At 38.1% G+C, this 20,098-nt stretch overlaps 1 protein-coding gene across 11 annotated transcripts in view; it reads left to right on the top strand.

Moving 5' to 3' along the window:
- TMEM131L (transmembrane 131 like) overlaps positions 1 to 20,098 on the top strand; it is a 74,690-nt gene extending 54,592 nt beyond the window's left edge. For 6 of the 11 annotated variants that reach the window (XM_062492883.1, XM_062492882.1, XM_062492889.1 and 3 more), the window contains 16 exons: positions 399 to 541; positions 867 to 1,053; positions 2,119 to 2,304; positions 3,175 to 3,324; positions 3,865 to 4,481; positions 6,584 to 6,735; positions 7,796 to 7,888; positions 7,998 to 8,122; positions 9,679 to 9,836; positions 10,694 to 10,888; positions 11,922 to 12,000; positions 13,030 to 13,115; positions 14,938 to 15,058; positions 17,131 to 17,219; positions 18,040 to 18,176; positions 19,686 to 20,098. In XM_062492883.1, coding sequence (XP_062348867.1) covers positions 399 to 541; positions 867 to 1,053; positions 2,119 to 2,304; positions 3,175 to 3,324; positions 3,865 to 4,481; positions 6,584 to 6,735; positions 7,796 to 7,888; positions 7,998 to 8,122; positions 9,679 to 9,836; positions 10,694 to 10,888; positions 11,922 to 12,000; positions 13,030 to 13,115; positions 14,938 to 15,058; positions 17,131 to 17,219; positions 18,040 to 18,176; positions 19,686 to 19,964 — 2,797 coding nt within the window. In that variant the 3' untranslated portion in view covers positions 19,965 to 20,098. Of the gene's footprint in view, positions 1 to 398; positions 542 to 866; positions 1,054 to 2,118; positions 2,305 to 3,174; positions 3,325 to 3,864; positions 4,482 to 6,583; positions 6,736 to 7,795; positions 7,889 to 7,997; positions 8,123 to 9,678; positions 9,837 to 10,693; positions 10,889 to 11,921; positions 12,001 to 13,029; positions 13,116 to 14,937; positions 15,059 to 17,130; positions 17,220 to 18,039; positions 18,177 to 19,685 lie in introns of those variants that run through there. The other 5 variants (XM_062492885.1, XM_062492887.1, XM_062492886.1 and 2 more) reach the window with 5 other exon arrangements.

Here is a 20,098-nt window from a genome sequence, read left to right as displayed (position 1 = left end):
TATTGAGTTAAGAGAGAAACACATTGCGTGGCTTTGCTATTTTCAGCCTGACTTCATAATGGTAGGAGTTATGGATCCAATGAGTCTTTTATGCAGCCAAACATTGGTTACCTGTGTAGGAAAAGGGAGTTTATTGAAGAAGCAACCATTTTGACTAGGTGGCACAGTTGTTACCTAGTGGAACTAGTCATTAAACTTGCTTCTTCACTGTGTGAAATTCACTAGTGGCTGGTTCTGGAATTACCTTGTTTCTGTTTAGGGGAAACCTGTCCAGGTTTGGCCACTGATTCTGTTACTGAAACACTTGTCTTGGTTTAGCACCTGGAGAGCAAAGCCATAATTTTGCAAACTTAGTTTATGCTCTAGTGGCTGATTGCTTGATTTCTATATTATGGCAGAAACAACCTAACCATCCTGGATGCAGTCAATGTAGAAGGCTTTGGAGCCAAAGAATTGCTGAAAGTAGGGGGAAGACTTCCTGGTGCAGGAGGATCCCTTCGATTTAAGGTGCCAGAAGCTACATTAATGGACTGCAGACGACGTGAGTAAGGAGATGCAGGTCTCTCATTGTGCAGCTGGCTGCTTTGCTCTGCACTGGTACTGGTACAGAACAATAATGTTACATAAACAGAATGGTAGAAGCTGAAGAGCGTGGCCATGTGAAGTGTAGATTCTGTTTTGTCAAAATTCTGACTGAAAATAGTTAAAAGTTTTACAAATACGCTACTGCAGCACAATCTGTATTAAATCTTGGTCACTTTTTTTAAAAATTCAATTGTAAGTAAAAATTGCAATTTATTTTTTAATGTAATAAAATAATTTTATGAACTGTAAAATAATTGCTCTCTTTTTTTTTTTCTTTTAAGAACTTAAAGACAGCAAGAAAATTCTATCCATTACGAAGAACTTCAAAGTAGAGAATATTGGGCCTCTTCCTATAACAATTTCATCAATGAAAATCAATGGTTACAGTTGCCAAGGATATGGATTTGAAGTGTTAGACTGTCAGGAATTTTTCCTGGCTCAGAATTCATCACGAGAAATCAGCATTGTGTAAGCACTGACAAATTTGTTGACAAAATAACTGAAGTGGAAATTTGAAATAATTAATTTCAGAAACAGGCACTCCAATAGCATACTACACACAAAATTTTGACTAGAAATTTAGTTAAGTGTTTCCCTCAGGATAACATTAATAAACAGATAATATAATACTGATTCTTTATATGACCCGTTATTTTTAAAAGCAGCATACATGATTGTATTAGTGCGTAAGGAAGTAATAAATTAAAACAAAAGACTTGCCACAATTTTTTATTTGCTTGTTATTCTCTAAGCTTGTTTCAAGTAGCCTGATCACAATCTAGCCATGTTTTCCCAACATTGCACATTGTCTAAAACGGATTCTTTTTACACTCTTATTGAGTGAAAGATACTGTGACTTAAACAAAGTAAAGCTAATGTTACTGTATTAAAGTAACTGTGTTTTCCCATACAATAAATTTCACCTCTCCTGATTGGAAAGGCAAGATATACCTTATAGAAATCAAGTAGAATAATGAGATGGGTCAGGGAAGTGGAAGAAAAGACAGATCAGGTGTTTCTTCTGCTTTCTGCATATTTCCAGCTTTGTGCCTTAGTACCTGTCACTTTCTGAAATCATGCTGGACAGCTGTGCTTTTGTTGATTAACCTGAGTTGATCATGTGCCATTTCCTTGATAAAAGGAAAATGTACAGTAATAAAAGTATTGTGAAGAGTCACAACAAACCCACACACTTGGCCAATTTAGGATGACCTAACAGTGCCACCTGCACAGTGTAAGCAGACAGCAGACACTTTATTTTACTGTGGTTTAAAAAATATTAATCATATTATTTCATGTAACTGAAGTGCTATTATTAGATGAATAAATTAATTATTCATACTAATAATGTTGCAATATTTTAGTAATTTTAATAATACTGTTAAATTATTGGTAAATATTATTAAATTAGTTTTCATACTTATTATTGTTGTTGTCATCATAATATTTGTATTTTTTGTACCAGTGTGACTTCGGAAAATAAAATTCAGCCCAACAGTGAAAAAGTAACACCATCTATGTTTTTTGTGACAGATTCACTCCTGACTTTACATCTTCATGGGTAATTCGTGAGCTCACACTAGTGACTGCTGCCGATTTGGAGTTCCACTTCACGCTCAACGTGACTCTCCCTCACCATCTGTTACCACTGTGTGCAGATGTGCTGCCAGGACCCAGCTGGGAAGTGTCTTTCTGGAGGCTCACTGTCCTCTTTGTAAGGTAAGACTTTCCTCACAGCACCCCAGAGTTTCTGCAAGATGCAGTGTATGTAAATGTCATGGTGAAAACACACATGTGTTGATGCATCCCTGACTGAAATCTCCATGTACACTGTGCTGCTGCTTGCGTGGTTTGGACACGTGAAAACAGGGCACAAATGAAGCAGCAGTGGTGACCACTTTGCCTGGTTCTCGATACAACAGAAAAAGACTACAGGTATCTGAAAAGACAGGAATTTTTCATTCTATTGTCCTGTTAACAAAATTTACGCTGTATTATTGAGAAGGTGGTTTGATGAATTAGAAAGATTTTTGCTTTGATCCATGTATGTTTGATGCAATTAATACACTATGGAGACAGGATATTTTGCATCTACATTTTTAGTTCAGAAGTGTGATGGCATTTGTAGTTCATTTTATGCCAGCATTTTCTCTAGGAAAAGAAAGAGACAGTATTTAATCCATACCAAATTAATGACAGTGACTATCATGAATGAATGGCAGGCTGATAGGTATCATATTATGATATGAGGTAAGACTCACTACAACACAGTTACTTCTAAATTATCTTCAAATTGAGGATTATCTCTTTCAGAATGAACTTTTTCTATTTTTTTTTCTTAGTAAAGTTCATGACTGAATTATTTTCTGGAGCTAATAACTAGTAAGGGCTATAACGAACAAAAGCAAAAGAAAATACTATTACAAATATCACTTTTAAAACTGTATTTTAATTTCTTGTCTTTTTACTTAGAATTTACTAACAAAATATTTGAAAAGTGTATCTTGTTAGAAGCTTTTTAACTCTTTTTAAACTCACTGAATATTCCTGAAAGTTGTAGACACTGGTATCTGTTGTTTTCTTTGGCAGTTTGTCCCTGCTTGGAGTGATTCTTATAGCCTTCCAGCAAGCCCAGTATATTCTAGCAGAGTTCATGAAATCAAGACAGAGACCAAATCCTAGTGCTTCACTGCAGCAGAACAGCAACTCCGTTGACATAATCAGCTCTGATTCCTACAAGTAAAAATACTTTTTTTCTTCTTCTTTTCTGCCCTGTTTATTGTGGAATGATGCTTTCTGTCTGTATTCTGATATTGCTGTGGGTTGATTTAAAGGAGACAGTGTTCTAAGCAGCCTCTTTTAGAAAACTTCCACCTCAGTCCAGGAGGAAAGGAGGAACTCATGGGTTTATTAATCTTGAATATTGCCAGTAATGCATAAGATAAAAATTGTGTGATGAAAATAAAGGATACATGACGTATGTCAGCCATGGAAAGAATGAAAAATACATTGATGGTTCTCAATCTGACCCTCTTGAGTGGTCAGTTAGGCACTTACTGGAACATGTAAGTGTGTTGGGAAGTCTGAGCAAGTACTTAAGAAGTCTTGCTCAGTTCTCACTGAAATCAGAATGTGCTTAGCTGGTATGATGAGATGATGACTTAAAGCAATTTCATGGCTTGTGAATATGCCCCTCTTTCTTTTCTTACAACAGTACCTCAAAAAACAATTCATAATGGCTTTGTAAAGAAAAAAAAATCCCTTTTTTTTTTCCTCCAGGGGAAGCTGCAAGACATTTATAGATTCCTATAGTTCCTCAGATAAAGGTAAAGGGAAGGGCTTCCTGTCTGTAGGCACTTCTTCCAGCCGAAGTCAGAGTGCGGCAAAGAGAAGTCCTGCGACCTACAGCCACTCTCAGAAGAAACACAAATGTTCTGTTTACTACAGTAAGCAGAAACCAAGCACAGCATCTGGCAGTGCCACTGTAGCTGCTGATGAGAAACAGAATCAGGTTGCAGAGAACCAGATCTCAGCACCAAAGGAGGACATTTGCACTGATAATGTCAGTGAGAACTGGGTAACTCTGAAATATGCAAATGGCATACATGTTAACAGTAATTTAACTCTTCCAGAAGACTTTGTGGGTAAGGAAGAAAGTACACTGAAAAATGCAGTTCTCATTAAAAATACTTCTTCAGAATGTGATCTGAAGGAAAATCTTCAAACATGTATGTTTCCTAAGGAAACTAACCTTAAAGCTTCAGAAAATCTAGCTGAGCTCAAAGAACAAGAGTTCTGTTCTGTGAAGATGTCCAAGAAGCTACCTGAAAGTCACTTGTCCAGAAATTCACTCCAACAAAAGCCAGAACTTCAAGGAGTTTCTAGGAAAATTTGTGGTAATTTTTTCTCAAATTCTATCAGTCTGAATTACTAAGAGAAATCTTCTGATGAGTTCACTGTGATTGGGATTTTGTCGTTTGCATGGGACAAAGGAGTGTGGTATTTCTTATGCATTCACTGTGATTTGTCTGTTTACATTCCTGAGGTAGCAGCTTACATTTGAAGTTGTTTCATAAATCATAAATTTGCTTGACTTCAAGCTTGGTACCGTAGCATTTTAACTGTTAAAATAATTGATGTCATAGATCTGCTTAATAAGACACAAATTACACTTGTCAGATATTCAGAAGGATCCCAGTTTGCTGTTTTCATGTCCACTGAAAATATGGTACATCACTTGCTTGAATTACTAAGCAAGCACATTCAGAAGCAGACATTCAGAACTCCTTTGATAAAGCCACACAAAATAACAAAAACTTAACATCAGGATAATGTGAACTTTTATTGTGTAGGAATCTGCAAATCAGTTGTTTCCTTAGTAATTGCATAGCTGTATTTTTTATCTTCTTTTGAAACTGTGGGGCTAAGCTGCCTGGGAGGTCTTACCTCTTAGCTTCACAATTCAAAATTTTAAGAACAGCAGAAGAACACCTGGGAGAAATCAAATGCAGGGTAGGAGAATGTATCCCTCTGGAAGCTTGGCTTTACTGAGACACTAGGCAAAGTAATTGAATGGTGAAAACTGGTATTTGCTGTAGCTGTGGCAGTTTATTTAGGGAGTGCGTCATCAGAGAGGGATTTCAGGCCTTGCTGTCTTGTGGAGTTGTTACCACGGGTTCGTTGCTTCTTGTTTTATTATCAGTGAGCTATATCAGGTACAAGTGTGCTATGTCAGGTGAAGGCAAGATGGTTTTACTCATTCTTACAAGGTATTTTGAGTTCTTCATATGCTCCTAAAATGCACTGTTCCTTATTCTTTGCTTTGAATTAGATCATTCAGTAAACTCAGTGGTAAAGCACTAAAGGTAATCTCTCCCTTGTTGTCTATTAGCAGTTGTAGTTTTCTGCACTATCAGGCATGTGAGTATTTCTGTGTTTCAAGACGTTTAGTAGAATTTATTAAGTCTAAAAAGTACCATGTTGCAGTGTTTGTATATTGATTATAGTTACAGGCCTGGTTTTGTGCAAACGGAGTTCACAACCTTGGGTACTCACATGTTTGCATGCTGGAGAGCTACAGATCATTCTTGAGAGCTCTGTTTCATTCACACGTGCTCCTTTTGCAGTCCTTATGGCTGCCTGATCCAGAGGGGAGATTGTGTCTGTCTCAGAGCTGGGATATTGTAGTTGGTTGGTAGGTAACTGTAAAAGTGTTTGGGTGTGCCCTTCCCAGTTGTTAAGGCCAGTTCAGTTCAGTAAGTGATGACATTTCTCATGCAGAGCAGCTGAGAGCCTCGGCAACGGATCACTGTGGATATAGTGCAGATCTCCAAGATACCTGGAACCCATCAGAGGCAAAGTTAATTCTGTGGTGTCCGGTCCTGGCCCAGACAGAGGAATGTGACTCAGCTGAGGAACTCAGCTAGTTGTTGAGGCAGGCTTCTTCTTGAAGCTTTCATCTTTTGGACTCTTATAGCAAAATAATTCTTCCTTAGATACCTCTCAAGTAAAAGCATTTTTAATGTGGAACCCATGCTAAAGAAAGGATGACTTCCCTTTGTCTTCATAGTGAATGCAGAGAACATAGGTGTCAAGCACCAAGTAAAGGCTGGTTTTTTTCTCCCCACTCAGCTTGCAGGGGTTTTTTCTGTTTTTTAGCCCAGTATTCTCTAGCTTCAGACTCTACCTTACAGACCCATGGCTGAACCCCATGTAGCTCAAATTCAGATGAGATGAGCAGGACTTGGGTAATCTGTGCATGCACGGAGTGTGGTGTGCTCATGACCATGAACCAACACAAAGCTACTTTTTGTAACTGCTGTAAGAATTTTTACACAGTATTAGCTTTTGATTTTGAAATTTTCAGTATCATGAGCCTAGATGTTAGTCTTCTAGTGTTTTGGAAAGCAGCACAAGGCTGTTTTTAAAGAAAGTTATATGGTTATGACTGGGAGCCTCTTCTCTTCCCATGCAAAGTAGTGTTATTGTTTAATTGTAGGGAATAGCCAGCAAGTGCCTCTCGGGAATGAAACAGAAAACTGTGAGACTTTAAAAAAGCAGATCAACTTAAAGCCTTCCACAGAGAAAAAGATTAATATGGGACCTAAGGAGGAGACTCCATGCTGTGCAAAAGAGATTATTTCTTCTGAGGTTTGTATTGTGATCTTTCTGCTTTTTGAATTTAAAATTATATTTTTATAGTTTATGTATGTATATATACCCATGTAGGGAGTGCTATGTAGAGTCACAGATCTGAAATACTGTAAATCAGTACAGTATGAGTGAATGAGGAGGTATGCAGATGTGCTGTCCCACATCCGTTGTGTATTAATGCTGCTTTTTGAAATGGTGAACAGTTTTGGTAAAAATCAAATCAGCTGTATCACAGCCAGAGATTGTTACTGTCAGAGCAGGCACAAGTGTAGTGGAATCTAATGCCAACTGTCAGCCACACTAATGATGTGGGAATATTCTCTGGAGGGGAGGTGGGCATATCAGCCTTCGTTTGCAGGCCTGATCTCCTGGGGCTTTGCATCAGAAACTTGTATTTGAGAGTACAGCAGGTCAGAAGTGCTTCAGCAGATTGTGAAGTTGCTGAGAAGGATCATTCTTCACCCCTGGTTTCTGAGTATGATAAACACATCAGACTGTACATTTGTTGCAGGCAGCATAAAACACTAAAAGAACTTAATCAGACAATTAGTAAACCTAAGAATCTGGATTGTGTTTGTATTCTGTCTACTGGATAGAAATCCCATGGCAAAATGATGTAATAAGAATTGCTTACATTGCTTGGAGAATATGTCAGAAAATACATGGTCTGTGCTCTGGGAACTGTTAAAAACTTCTTTCCATGTGTGGCTTATGGTGCTCAGTTTTTTTCTTGCAGTTTTGGAAATGACTAGTATTTGTTGGTAACTTACTCCATAATTTCCTCAGCTGTAATTCAAATTAATTCCTTCTCCCACACTCTCCAGCTGCTGAGGAAAGGGTGGATTTATTGGACTGAGCTTGCACACCACATGATCATAAATCTGGCAGATGTTTTTTGTTTTTAGCACACTGGGAATCTAATTGACTGCTTTAACTTTTTCTCCCTCCATTTTTTAATTTCCCTGAAAGTCAACAGCTAGATGCTGGACAGGGAAAATGCTAAGTTGGGGAATTCAAAAAGTTCTCTCTCACCATCTCTTGCTGTCATTGTGGACAGAGTCTTGGAAAGGCTGGTTTAATTGATGGTGCTGGAAAGAGGATGTGCTGTGGAAAGGACAAAAATCATGAAGTAACTATGCATTTGAGTCAGGTAATTTTGTCCAGAGAAATTTAATTAGAAAAATCTAATGGAGTTCATTGACTAAGTTAAGTTCATTTTATAATGTATATATTGTCTCAGCTTGTATTTTTGCCTTTAGCAAGAAGATGCATATAGGAAGAAGAAACCTCAGGAGCAAAAGGAAGGAAATGTGCCAAATACGAATTGGAATAGAAATAGAACATCTAGAAAAAATAAGAAGAAGAATGTAAATATATCTACAAGGTATGTATTACCTCACCAAATCATGAAGAAACCCGGAGTTGCTGTAATGTTTCTGCAGGTTTTACGTAGTACATTAGGCAGGATTGCTTTATCTATTTAAATAAACACACTTTAATTCTGGCCCGAGCATTTATTTTTAGGAATGTGCAGTACTAAGTGTCACCAGCAAAGCAAAAAATTTTAAAATATTCCATTTGAAATCTGCATGTATATAGATGTAGCCTATTATGCATAGCAGTGGTAACTCTGTTAGAGACTGGATTGTGCTGTCTCTGAAGTTCAGATGGCTAGCTTCCTTCCCCTTGTCTGTTGTGTGGAGAAGTTCTAGTCGTATATTCTCTTCAATGAAAAAAGGAAAATTAAATTCTTGAATTGATTCCACCTTCAGGAGAGTCATCTGCTATATTGAGTAACTGGGGAAATGTTGTGCTCTACTAATTTTGGAAGAGAAATGTGTAGAAATGAGACTTGCAGCCTACTTGTGTAGAAATGAGCAGCTTGCATTTTTGCTGTAATGATTAAAAAAACTAGAGCAGCATTAGATTCAAAAAGATTATTGAGTGAGCACTCTGGAAAGTTACTTTTTTTCCCCTGAGAATTGTTTTAATGCATTTTAAAGTCAGTTGTAAATTACTTTTAAATATTTTTGATACATTTTAGATTTAAGTTGTTTGGATTATTGAAAAATACTAGTTACAAACTGCTATTAGAATAGAAACACTTCTGAGGAGAGAATCCTACTCCTTCTCCAGCCCTTTGAAATAAGGTCACAATCCTGCAAAGAGTTCACAGACTTAATTTTTATTGCAAGTGCTTCTGTTGAGGTCAGTGGATTTTAAAAGGAGATTGTAAATCCCAAAGGGCTGTTACAACTCATTGTACACAAATTTCTGTTCATTTTGTGGGAAGTCAGTACATGTGCAAATCTTCGCTGGATGCCCACCTTTGTAGGTAGGAAGGATAAAAAACAAGCAGTGAAGTACTGAAATTCAGTGTCTGTTCCTTGAACCAATTCAACAGTTGCTACTTTCTGAGTTAAGACGGAATCATTCCGTTTCTGCAGAAATTTGATAGCTGACTTTTAATAATTTTTCCTTAATACTCTGATTATGATATTGGATGCAGACATTAATTTCACTTTTACTAGCAAAAATTTAAGATTGCTTTGGATGTGATTTTACTGTAGTTATATTTATGCCAGTGAAATGAACCCAGGGCACCTTTTTCTGTATATCTAGATCTTTGTATACTGCTTGACTGTGCTTATCACTGTAACATCTGATTGCCTTCTGCCAAGTGCATTAGAGAATGGAGTTAAATATGCATGTCATTTTGCCTCTCCCCCTAAGAATTAGTAGTCTGTGTGGTAGGATATTGCATTCTGGGGAAGGTTTTTTTAGGTTTCTGTAAAGTTGGGGAATAAGATTCCCAAACCTGTTGCTTCCCCTGCAGTTTTCCTCAATAGCTGTGTGAGTTGAAGTGTTTGATGCCTGAAAAGGAAAAACGCAGATGAAATGTAAAATGCAAACATGTTTTTTGGGGTGTGGTTCTGTTAGGGTCCCTGAGCAGAGTGAGTTGAAGCACATGAGCAGTGAATTTGAAAGGCCGGATCTGAGAGCGAGTATTGGAATGAGAGCCTGGTGTGCGCAAAGTAACGGGGAAAATTGTAAAGCAGACCAAAAAGCTGGGAGCTTGTCCATACAGGGAGAAACAGGTATGCAATCTTAATTGTCTTAAAATAGGGAAAGAAACACAATGTGGATTTTGTGGCAGTAGAGTACTCCTTACTTGAGAGATCTGCACTTTTCTCCATTTTGAACCGTGATGCAAAGGTGACAGGACTTGTATGATGCAGTGCCTGAAATAATAGCTGCTCACTTCTGAAGGGCTCTGCATATTTCTCTATTGGGTTGGCTGGTGGTGCAAACCAGAAAATTAATCAGTCTGAAACAATGATCCATCAGTTCTTGGTGAAGAAAAGACAGACTGATAGTCTGCTTTTGTTTATAAAAGAAAGTCAGTATTAACTAAAGCAACTGTATGACTTTTAAAAAACACCACTAGCTTGGGTACCTGTTTCCTTCCTTTCCATCAGGATTTTAATCATCTGTTCTCCCTGACTTCAGGGAAGAGGAGATTTGAAGAAGTATATCAATCTCTATAGGATTGTCCTTTGTATCTCTCATGAGATAATAAGAAAAGAGAATCTATCACTTACGAATTAATTACTTGCAACATTTTCTCCTTTCTCTTAATATGCATGTTGTATCCTGGCCTACAGACAGGATGTGTTTGGAGTAGTAAGTATGTATTTCAAAGGACAGTGTGCACTTCCTCTTTCAACCTATTACCTGTAGCAGCACTGTATCCTCACTTGCATTCATTTTACTGGGATATCATGTGGGTTGGAAGCTCCTTGTGTTAGGGGCTGATTTAGTTACTGAAGCTATCAGTAAATATTATTGTCTCACTCATCAGTAAATTCAGACAATCCATATAAATTCGTGATTTAGATTACTTTTCCCTGACAAAACTTTCTTAAATGTTGTGTTGTTTTTTTGTTTTTCCCAGCTTCTTTAGAGAACTTTTATCAGCGGTCCAGAAAGAAGTGTTTGGAGAAGTTTTGTTCTGATTCAAGCTCAGATTGTGGAAGTTCGTCAGGAAGTGTTCGTGCAAGTCGTGGGAGCTGGGGTAGCTGGAGCAGTACCAGCAGTTCAGATGGAGATAAAAAGCCAATGATAACTACCAGGCATTTTCTTCCATCCAGTAAGTTTTGCAAACAGCACCTCTTCACAGCAGTGGACAGAGTTTTAGCCTTCCTGCTGAATGGAAAGGCCTGCCAAGTTGTGGGACACGTAACTTGTCTTTTTTAGAGCACCTTTTAGATACACAAGGAGAGATGTAAGGAACTTTGTATTTGACAAGAAATACCACACGTTTCGTGGAGATGAAGATGACTTTCGGGCTCCTCAATGAGCAATATGCACAGTTAGTTGTCATGGAAAGATGGGAAAACTGAGAGTCAGTCGACAAAGCAATTTCTGCCTTTGAATTTGTTTCATTACATTATTTGTTGTTTTTAAACATTAAAACTAAGTAGTGCACAAATGAGGAATGTGTGAAAGCAGTTCAGATCTCAGGATGCTGGGTTCGGATAGGTGTATTTGAGGCATAAGTAGCCAGAACACCTGAGCCACTTGACTAATATGAGAAATGGGAGCTGTGGTTCATTACTGCAATTCTTGAATACCTGAATATCACTGAAGCAGTTGAAAGTCACTGCCATAATTATCTAGAGTGATGTAGCCCAAGAAGTAAATTTGAAAGTGCTGAAGTGACCCCAGCAAAACCAGCTTTGGGTACCTGCAAAAAGATGTTTTGAATTACTTAAAAATATGCAGAAACTTCCATGTGTATTTGTGTATGTATAAAACTTTACATTACTGGAAGATAGTGTGTGATCTGTCTGAACCTGTGATCTAATAGATAACAAATCATGTGTATATGGCTTTCCTGTTTGTTCAAATTATAATGCCTCTTACAAAACACAAAATGAGTAATTTTAAATTCAGACTTAATTTGGTAGTAAACTCTCCATTAAGACTGTGGTAATCGCTTCTAAATCATAAAATACATGTTAAGACGGTGGACCTAGGTAGCATGCCTTGAAATTGATGCAGTTAGTGACAATCCATTGTGAGAGAAAACACCACTGATGATTCTATTCATGTGTATGTATATTCTGTACAGTCTTCTTTTTTTAAGGATCTTTGATTTTCACAGTCACTCTTTTCTTTAGGAGAGAACGTTTCACAAAATGATTTTCCATCTGAAACTCCTGTCACTCTAAATCTGTCTCATAACATCTGCAATACCAGGTAACATTTGAATTTACAGCCATAAGTCATTAAAGAAAACACCAACTTGAAGTCTTGTCTCAGTTTGATAAATAATACCTACCTGTTATCTTGTAATTTTTTATGATCACCTCATTGTACTTACTAGTTGGAAGAAGAATGTTCTTCAGTACATAAAAAGATATAAGCAAAATTGATTGTGCTGCAGAAGCAGAACAAAAGCTTCCAAATGGAAAAAAAAAATGGAAATTGGTTTTCCATTTTCACTTCTTCCAGATCCCAGCAACTTACTACATTTCCATTCCTGCTTAGTTGTGTTGAAGTAGTTGTGGTTTTTGAAAAAGGTGGGAATAAGACTTTCAAGTTGATGTTATTCTTTTGATGGGAATAGTGTTCTCCTAGTATATATGGCATGAAAATTGATTCCTCCCTCCCCCACATTCTTTTCTCCCTCTTTATTGCAGTAGAGATAGCATCTACCATTTTTATTACTATGAATCCTCATTTCAGTTCTCATTCATCACTCTGTTTCACTAGGAGAAATAATCCAATCATTTTCCTTTGGGATTCTGATGCTTGAAAATGTTTCCTTTTATTAATTTTGACTAGTTTCTTGAATGAGTTTTGATGAATATCAGATTCATGCTTATGTGGGTCTGTGTCTTCTAGACATAAAAGTAAATTTACCTGAAAGTTGTTTAAACGTAATAAGATGTCCTACTGATCTTCATGAACTATAGCTTGTTTTCCAGTTTTAGAGAAGAGCTGTTGAATTGATTTGCAATAGGTTGATACTTGGATAATAAAAATGGGCTAATTAAGATGTATTAATTTTATTCATTTTGCATGTGTGATAATTAGCTGGCTTTTATTTGGAAAAAAAAACTTTAAAAAAATGCACAGTGATAATTCAGAAATAGGAAAAACCAAGACAGTGGGAAAGCAATAGCAATCATGATAGTCAATAGAATATTTTTTCCATCCCTATATATTTCCTTTGAAATAGCTTGGATTACGAGACTTAATAAATTAAAATTTCTTTTCATTCAGCAGAGACATAAACAGCATCCCCCAGTATCCTGAAACCTTATGTCCCAATTTCACTGACATAACTGCAGATCCTGACAAAAATAAAGGTCAGTATTAACAACTGAAGCTGTTTTTCTTCACACTTTGTCAAGCAGTTTTAGTGATGTTCCTAATAATGTGCATGTGCCAACTTGATAGACACATTATTACTAAAACTTAACTTGATTCTAAGCAAGTTAGATGCAAAGTTAGCAAATGAAGGCTTAAAACCTTGACAGTTTTTGCTTATAACCTTGATGATTTTTGCTGCACCTTCTCTGTGTAAAGGTAACATTTAGCTTTAAACTCATGTTCTAGGTATTCTTTCTTTTTTTCATCTTCATGCTTTGCGCAGATTAATGTCCAGAAGCAATGCAGCTGAGGAGATCAAGAGCACTGCTTGCTGTGTTAAAGTGAAGCTTGACATCAAATCAAACATAACTGTTTTTCTCTCTAAATTTCTACAGTTGGGACTTGCTCTCTTTGAAAGTAACGAGTGAGGTTGTGTAGCTGTGGGAAATATAAAAGGTACAAGATTCTCAGAAAACTCTGTGAAAGCAAATCTCAGGATGGAGAAATGCAAGAATGCTGACGATGCAAGGACAAGAAACAATAGGACTATGAGCTGTGTAGAGATAGGCGTTAGGAAAATAAGTAAGATAGTAGAAGTATTTAAGCTTAACAATTTATTTAAGCTATTACAAGCAAGCATTTTTCAAAGCAAGATGTATGTGCAGCTTTATTAATTGGCCTATGCAAATGCTTGTCAGTTTTTAATATTATGCTGTTGGCTAGAAAGTTGTTAAAAGACTTTGTAACAAAGAGAACTTCGTCTGCTGTTGTAAGCAGCTGAAGCTGTTTCCCTCTCCCTTGATTGGCTCTGTAAAATGAGGCTGATGGTTGTGATGGAATAAAGCTTTGAGACAGCTGCTCCAGCAGTCCCATCCCATTGTTTGTGTACGTATATATGTAAATATAAGGTATGAGAAAAAAATTACCCCAGGAACCCAACAAATAGCACTGTTAAATTTTTTCTTTCGTTGTTTGTATCTCAGAGGGAAGTAATAGTAGGTTTTTGAGTGGAATTCATAAAAGTCATCATACTGCATAGTGAGGTGGAGTTTGAAAGCTGGTCAGAACACATGGTTCTTTGGGCAGCGGCATTCCCTTCCCTTCTGCTGATAGGATACAAATGCTGATTAACCTTCTTACATGGTATTAATATGTATCATGTGAAATTATGAAATAGAGCTAACTTTGCAACTATTCTCTCATGGACATTGATAATTTGAACTTTTTCTTTTCTCCAGCGGCCAGTTCTCATATAGTTGATAGGAACCAAGTATCTGTGGGCAGTGAGGACAATCAGTCCATGAAGAGCAGCACAATGAGTATCTGGCCTAGAGGCTAAATACAGTATTTAATGAGTTCACAAATTGTCTGGTTGGGAATGGCTCCAGTCTGTTAGAAACCTGATCCTGTTCCTGCTGTATTTGTATAGTTGGATTTCAGAGATGGTTACTGACTGAGGGGTGGGGACAAGGAGGCCAGTGGGGATTGCATCCCTGCTATCTGTCCTGCTCTGTGGAAGTGTGCCACCTTGGCACTGGCAGCTGAACACTTAAGGACCCTCAGTAGGAATTTCTTGCCCCTTTTTGTTGAATTCCAGTTTCTCAGTTCAAGTCTTATATATATATCCTTTTTAAAAAATAGAAATGTTGAGATGCATTTTAAAGACAGGCCCTCATCACAAAAAAACTTGCTTAGTAACTTTGATTTTGTTTTCCTCTAGTAGACAGTCCTTATTTGGGATTTGAGAATAAAGTGTCAGTGTGACAGAATCTGCAGTCTCCTTGCTGTTTGCATTTCACTCCCCTTTCCTTTTTTTAGGTCTTTACCCAGCAGGAGACGTGTGGCCTGCCCAGCCAGTCTGCATGACAAACAGTTTGAACTACAATCTTGAGAATAATATACCATGCATGATCCAAGAAACCCCCTCTGTCCACAACAGGCAAGTTATGTTTTGTGTAAAAAGTACAGACAATGCTTTGTTCAGGCTTCTATAATGCAGAGGACTGTACTTGGCTCAGAATACTTGTAAAGGCAGATGATAGTTAAAATAAGTCTTTCTGCCACTTGAATCTTAGTTCTAGTTGTTAATACTCTTCCATGAGTATATCATGATTAATTTTGCTAAGACAAATGCACTGCTGTCTCTGTTCATGTATAGATATTCTAGAACTTTTTTCAAGTTTATTTAAATACTTTTTGGAAAGCTATTAATTCCTTTTACTTCTTTTGCAGGCAGAGGGCCTGGCTTTGAAATCTGTTGCCCTCTTGCTAAATGCATAGCTTGTGTATGCCACATGGTGTGTTATGCAGTGTGTACTTGTGTTAAATGGCAAGAACAGACATTTTTATAAAGACAAATACTCCAGTATAAAGGTGGTTTAGGGATACAAGTTGGTATGTTTCAAGCTCTGTGTATATTTGGGTTGATCTTCCTGTAGTAATGAACTTGATTCATTCTTGTATTTTACACTGCTCACACAGCAAATTTTAGTAATGAAAGATGTGCACAAACTAGTGAGCAGAAATACTCTGCCACCACATAGCAGTGAAATATGGCCAGTTCTTCAAGTTGTATCCTATCATCCAAAATAATGGGAGAAAGACCTGGGCGTCCTGGTGCACAACAAGGTGTCTCTGAGCCAGCAGTGTCCTCGTGGCCACGAAGGTCTGTGGTATCCTGGGGTACCACAATGCCAGCATGGCAAGGGAGGTGATGCTGTTCCTCTGCTTCGCCCTGGTGAGACACGTCTGGAGCGCTGTGTCCAGTTCTGGACTCCACAGTCAGTGCAACAGAGATAGGGAGCTCCTGGAGCACTTCCAGCAAAGAGCTACAAAGTTGTTTAACGGTTTGGAACATCTCTTACAAGGAAAGGCTGAAGGAGCTGGGCCTGTTCAGCCTCAAGAAGAAAAGGCTGAGAGGCGACTTCATCAATGTCTGTCAGTATCTGCAGGGAGGGTGTCAAGAGGATGGAGCCAGGCTCTGCTCAGTGGTGCTAAGCAATAGGACAAGAGGCAGTAGGCAGAAACTGATGCACAGGGAATTGTACCTGAATATGAGGAAGAACTTCTTTACTATGCAGGTGACAATGCACCAGAATAGATGGTCCAGAGAGGTTGTGGAGTCTCACTCACTGAAGATATTCAAGAACTGTCTGGACACAATCCTGTGCCACGTACTCTGGGATGGCCCTCCTTAAGCGGGGGGGGCTGGACCAGATGACCCGCTGTGGTCCCTTCCAGCCTTGCCCATTCTGTGACTGCTTTCATACACCTATCTTGATTTGGACTTCACATGCAAAAATGCCTGCACATCCATACAATTATTTATTGATGTTTAGTACTTAATATAGCTGCTTGTGTGAGTAGTAAAATTAAAGTAGGGCAGCTTCATGTGAGATCTTTTTATATGCCCTTCTTGTGCAGACTGGATTAAGAGTCAGACTACTTCGAACTTGCTGCATAGCAGGCTTGTTTTACTACTGACATGTCTTCAGGAATTACTTCTGAAAAAATCTTGAAATTCTGAAATAATTTCAATTAAAGAAGTATTACCCCTAGAAATCTAATGTAGCTTAGAAAATGCACTGTTTCACAGGACTTCAGCACATTTGGTTGGGAAAATAGAAGTCTCTGTTTTAATTGCTATTCTCAAGTATTCAAATGTATTGTGTCTTCTGCTACCTCAAATCACGTTATCCATGATTGTGGGGAAGAAGTACAGTTATTTTCTTGTTATAGGGAAGAAAGCTGAACCCTGCTAGGCATTGTAGGATCCTGGTAGCATTATTACAAGTTCATTTTCTCAGAGGGAAAAGAGCTCTGTGAGAGAAATTGCTGTGATTATGTAGTGGCACAGAGTAGATACTGGCAAAATTGACAAGTGGAATGTGAAAAGCCTCATGATCAGTTACAGGCATTTTTCATCCAACAGCTTTACATTAAATAAGTATTTCTAAATAACTTTCAGAAATTCTGCAAATTGTTTCTGACTAAAGATTTTTCTTGAGACAGCTTCATTGACTGGAATGCAGCTTGTGACAGCCAGTTTTCCAATATGTATTGTCCACTAGAGATGAATGAATATGGTGCTTTCCCAGAAGGTAAGATAGAATAAAGCTTAATTATCACAGAGTATGGTTATTTTCCTCTCTCCTTTTATGGAACAAAGGGCTGAGCTGGTCTACACACACACACAGGTGTTCATTACTTAAGTGGACTTTATGTTTTCCAGCTGAGTGCTCTGTAGTAATAAACAATGACTGCATGTGGTGGATGACAAGATTGGCCTTTGTAAAGAGTTATTAAGCCTGAAAAGGCAGTATGCAGTACTCTCAGAGGGAATAGAGAGAAATGCTTGTTCCTACAGTATTACACGTCTTTTTGCACAATCTTATTTGTTTCCCCTCTGGCAGGCTTCTGTCTTACAGTGTGTGAAATACAAAGCCTCTTGTGACCAATCTTTCCAGGCTAGTTTCTTGGCTAAGGAAGCACACTGGCAGCATTCTAGAATTCTGTAGCATTACCTACCTAAGTAATAATGAAAGGTCAGACTGTAGTATCCCAGGCTGATCCCTTGAGTGCTTAGAGCTGAGACATGTTGGCGGTGAGTCCTGGGGAGGTTCTACCATGCTCATTCTGTCTAATAAAGACTCTGCTCTCCAGCAGACGGATTGCCAAGCTTTTATTCTGTCTTCCTGATAACAGTTTGTTAGAGGGTCTCTAATACAGAGTGGTAGTCCTGTTGACAGAAATTTATACACTTCGATGCTGTGCTACCCTGATGCTCCATGAAGTCATTGAAGGACTAGGTCAGTCCCAGACTGGCTCACTCTCAAGAAGATTCAGCATTCCTCCCTGAAATGTTGTAGTGTTTTATGTTGCAAAAGCCTCAGTTTGTCTTCCTGATTTTATAAATTGCAGAAAACATGAACTACCCCAGTGGCTTCCCAGCAGCATTGCAGAATACAGCCTTCATTGACCAGAACTGTCCCTCCACCTGGAATGTTCCTCCCAATATGCCACCTGCCTGGGAGCCTACCAGTTATGTCAACTCTACAGTGAGTATTATCACTGTGAGGCACTGGTTTTGCATGCTCCTTGAAAGCCTTCCTACTGTGTTCCTGTCTTTTCCCTACCTGTTGCTTGCATATTCTTCATGAATCTTCTAAGTAGCCTGATGTATGTGTTTAATGCTGCCATTGGTAGCCCAGGATTTTCCCAGCTGTTTGACAGGGATGTTACTGACCTTGTCTGCAAAGTTTTAAGATGATTCTTTTGCCTGAAAATTGACTAAAATCATTTTACATACGGAAACATATTTTGGGCTTATGTAGTCTACTGAGATGTTTTTTCTATCAAAATCAGTGTGTCCAGTTGAGGGTAAAACCCAAAAAGTGCTGACAGCAAAACCCAGAGAGATTTGAAAATTGAAGAGCTGAATGGACAGCTGCTCTCAGTGATTTTGACAGAGTTTTGGTTTTTTTTGTAGGAAATCCGAGTGATTTAAGATGGATTTGTGCAGATTGCAGAATCCTGAATTTTACCTGTTATACTGCAGACTAGCCATGTTTTTGTCATCCTATAGTGCAGTGTAGTAACTTCAGTTCAAGGTGGTGTTTAATTTTAACTGTGTTCTCTTCTGCTCCTGTTTCAAAATCCTCTATTTTAGAATTTTGATTTTTTTTTTCATTTACTGTAGGTTCATTTTGAATAAAACTAAACAAATGAAGCAAGAAACATTTTCAACTGTAAAAACGAAAATTCTTATGTGCTAAAAAGTGGCAAAACTGGTAGAAGACTTTTTCCTAAAATAAACATAGCTTTATTTCATATTTTATTCAGGAATGCCAGAAAATACAGGAGGTAGAGATTGGGAAATGCATTAGATAATTCAGTTCATTTCCCTGGTGAACTTCTCTCCACAATACATTTCAATGTTTCGTTCAGTTTTAAAAGTCCCAAGACTTCCATGACCTTCGCTGAGAGACTTCCTTGCACACTAACACATCTTGCCCTCCAGGAGGTGCTTTATAAGCTTTCAGAATTTTCTAACTAAATTCCCTAGCTCCCAATTATAGTCTTATTTTTCACACTGAATATCCCTTTCTGCTCCCAGCAGAAAGTCCAGTCTTTCTGGACTGAGACATGCTTCAGCCCTTTCCTTGTAATTTCTAGGTGTCCTTCTGTTTTAATTTTAACTCTCAAAGTATGCATGGTGATCTTTATGTGTCTTCTATTTCTCCTCTATTTTCCTCAACAGTCCAACCAGAACTGAGTAGTATATTGTTGTTAGAGAATTATCTGTGCCATGCAGGCAGGAGCTCATGTGGCTTCATTCAGTGAAGGGCCTTTAAACACACACACACACACACTAATTAATGCTGATGTAATATTTTTGGCAGACATATTTCTTTGTAAACTCCTGTGTAATTTTCTACGTGTGCATTTCTTAAGTTTCTGCATAAATGCTGCTTCCTCCTTCCCATTTAGTACTTAGCTTTTCCAGATTTTCTTTGGCAAATGGTCCATGTTGCAGTTTCCCATGCTGGTTTTATCTTGCTCTGCAGCCCTACCTCTCAAGCACCCGAAGCTTGTCTCCAATGTCTGGACTTTTTGGTTCCATCTGGGCACCTCAGAGTGATGCTTATGAAAGCTGTTGCCCCGTCAGTGCCACGACTCAACATTCAACCCATGTGGAGAACCAGGCAGTTATGTGTAAGCAGGAATACTATCCGAGGTTTAACCCTTTCCGTGCCTACATGAACTTGGACATATGGACTACAGCAGCCAATCGAAATGCAAATTTCCCACTTTCAAGGGACTCGGGTTATTGTGGAAACGTGTGAAAGGAATTTGATTTAAAAATGTGAATAAAGATACTTGCAGTTTTGATTACTAGAGTAAGCTGGTTTCTGAATAGATTACAATGTTGGTGAATATTTTGGCACTTTTGTATTGAAAATAAAGCTTTTTTACTGAA

The sequence above is a fragment of the Cinclus cinclus genome, chromosome 5 (genome assembly GCF_963662255.1).
Source record: "Cinclus cinclus chromosome 5, bCinCin1.1, whole genome shotgun sequence".
NCBI classification, from domain to species: domain Eukaryota; kingdom Metazoa; phylum Chordata; class Aves; order Passeriformes; family Cinclidae; genus Cinclus; species Cinclus cinclus.
Note: the sequence above shows the minus strand (reverse complement) of the source record. Positions and strands in the feature narration are given on the sequence as shown.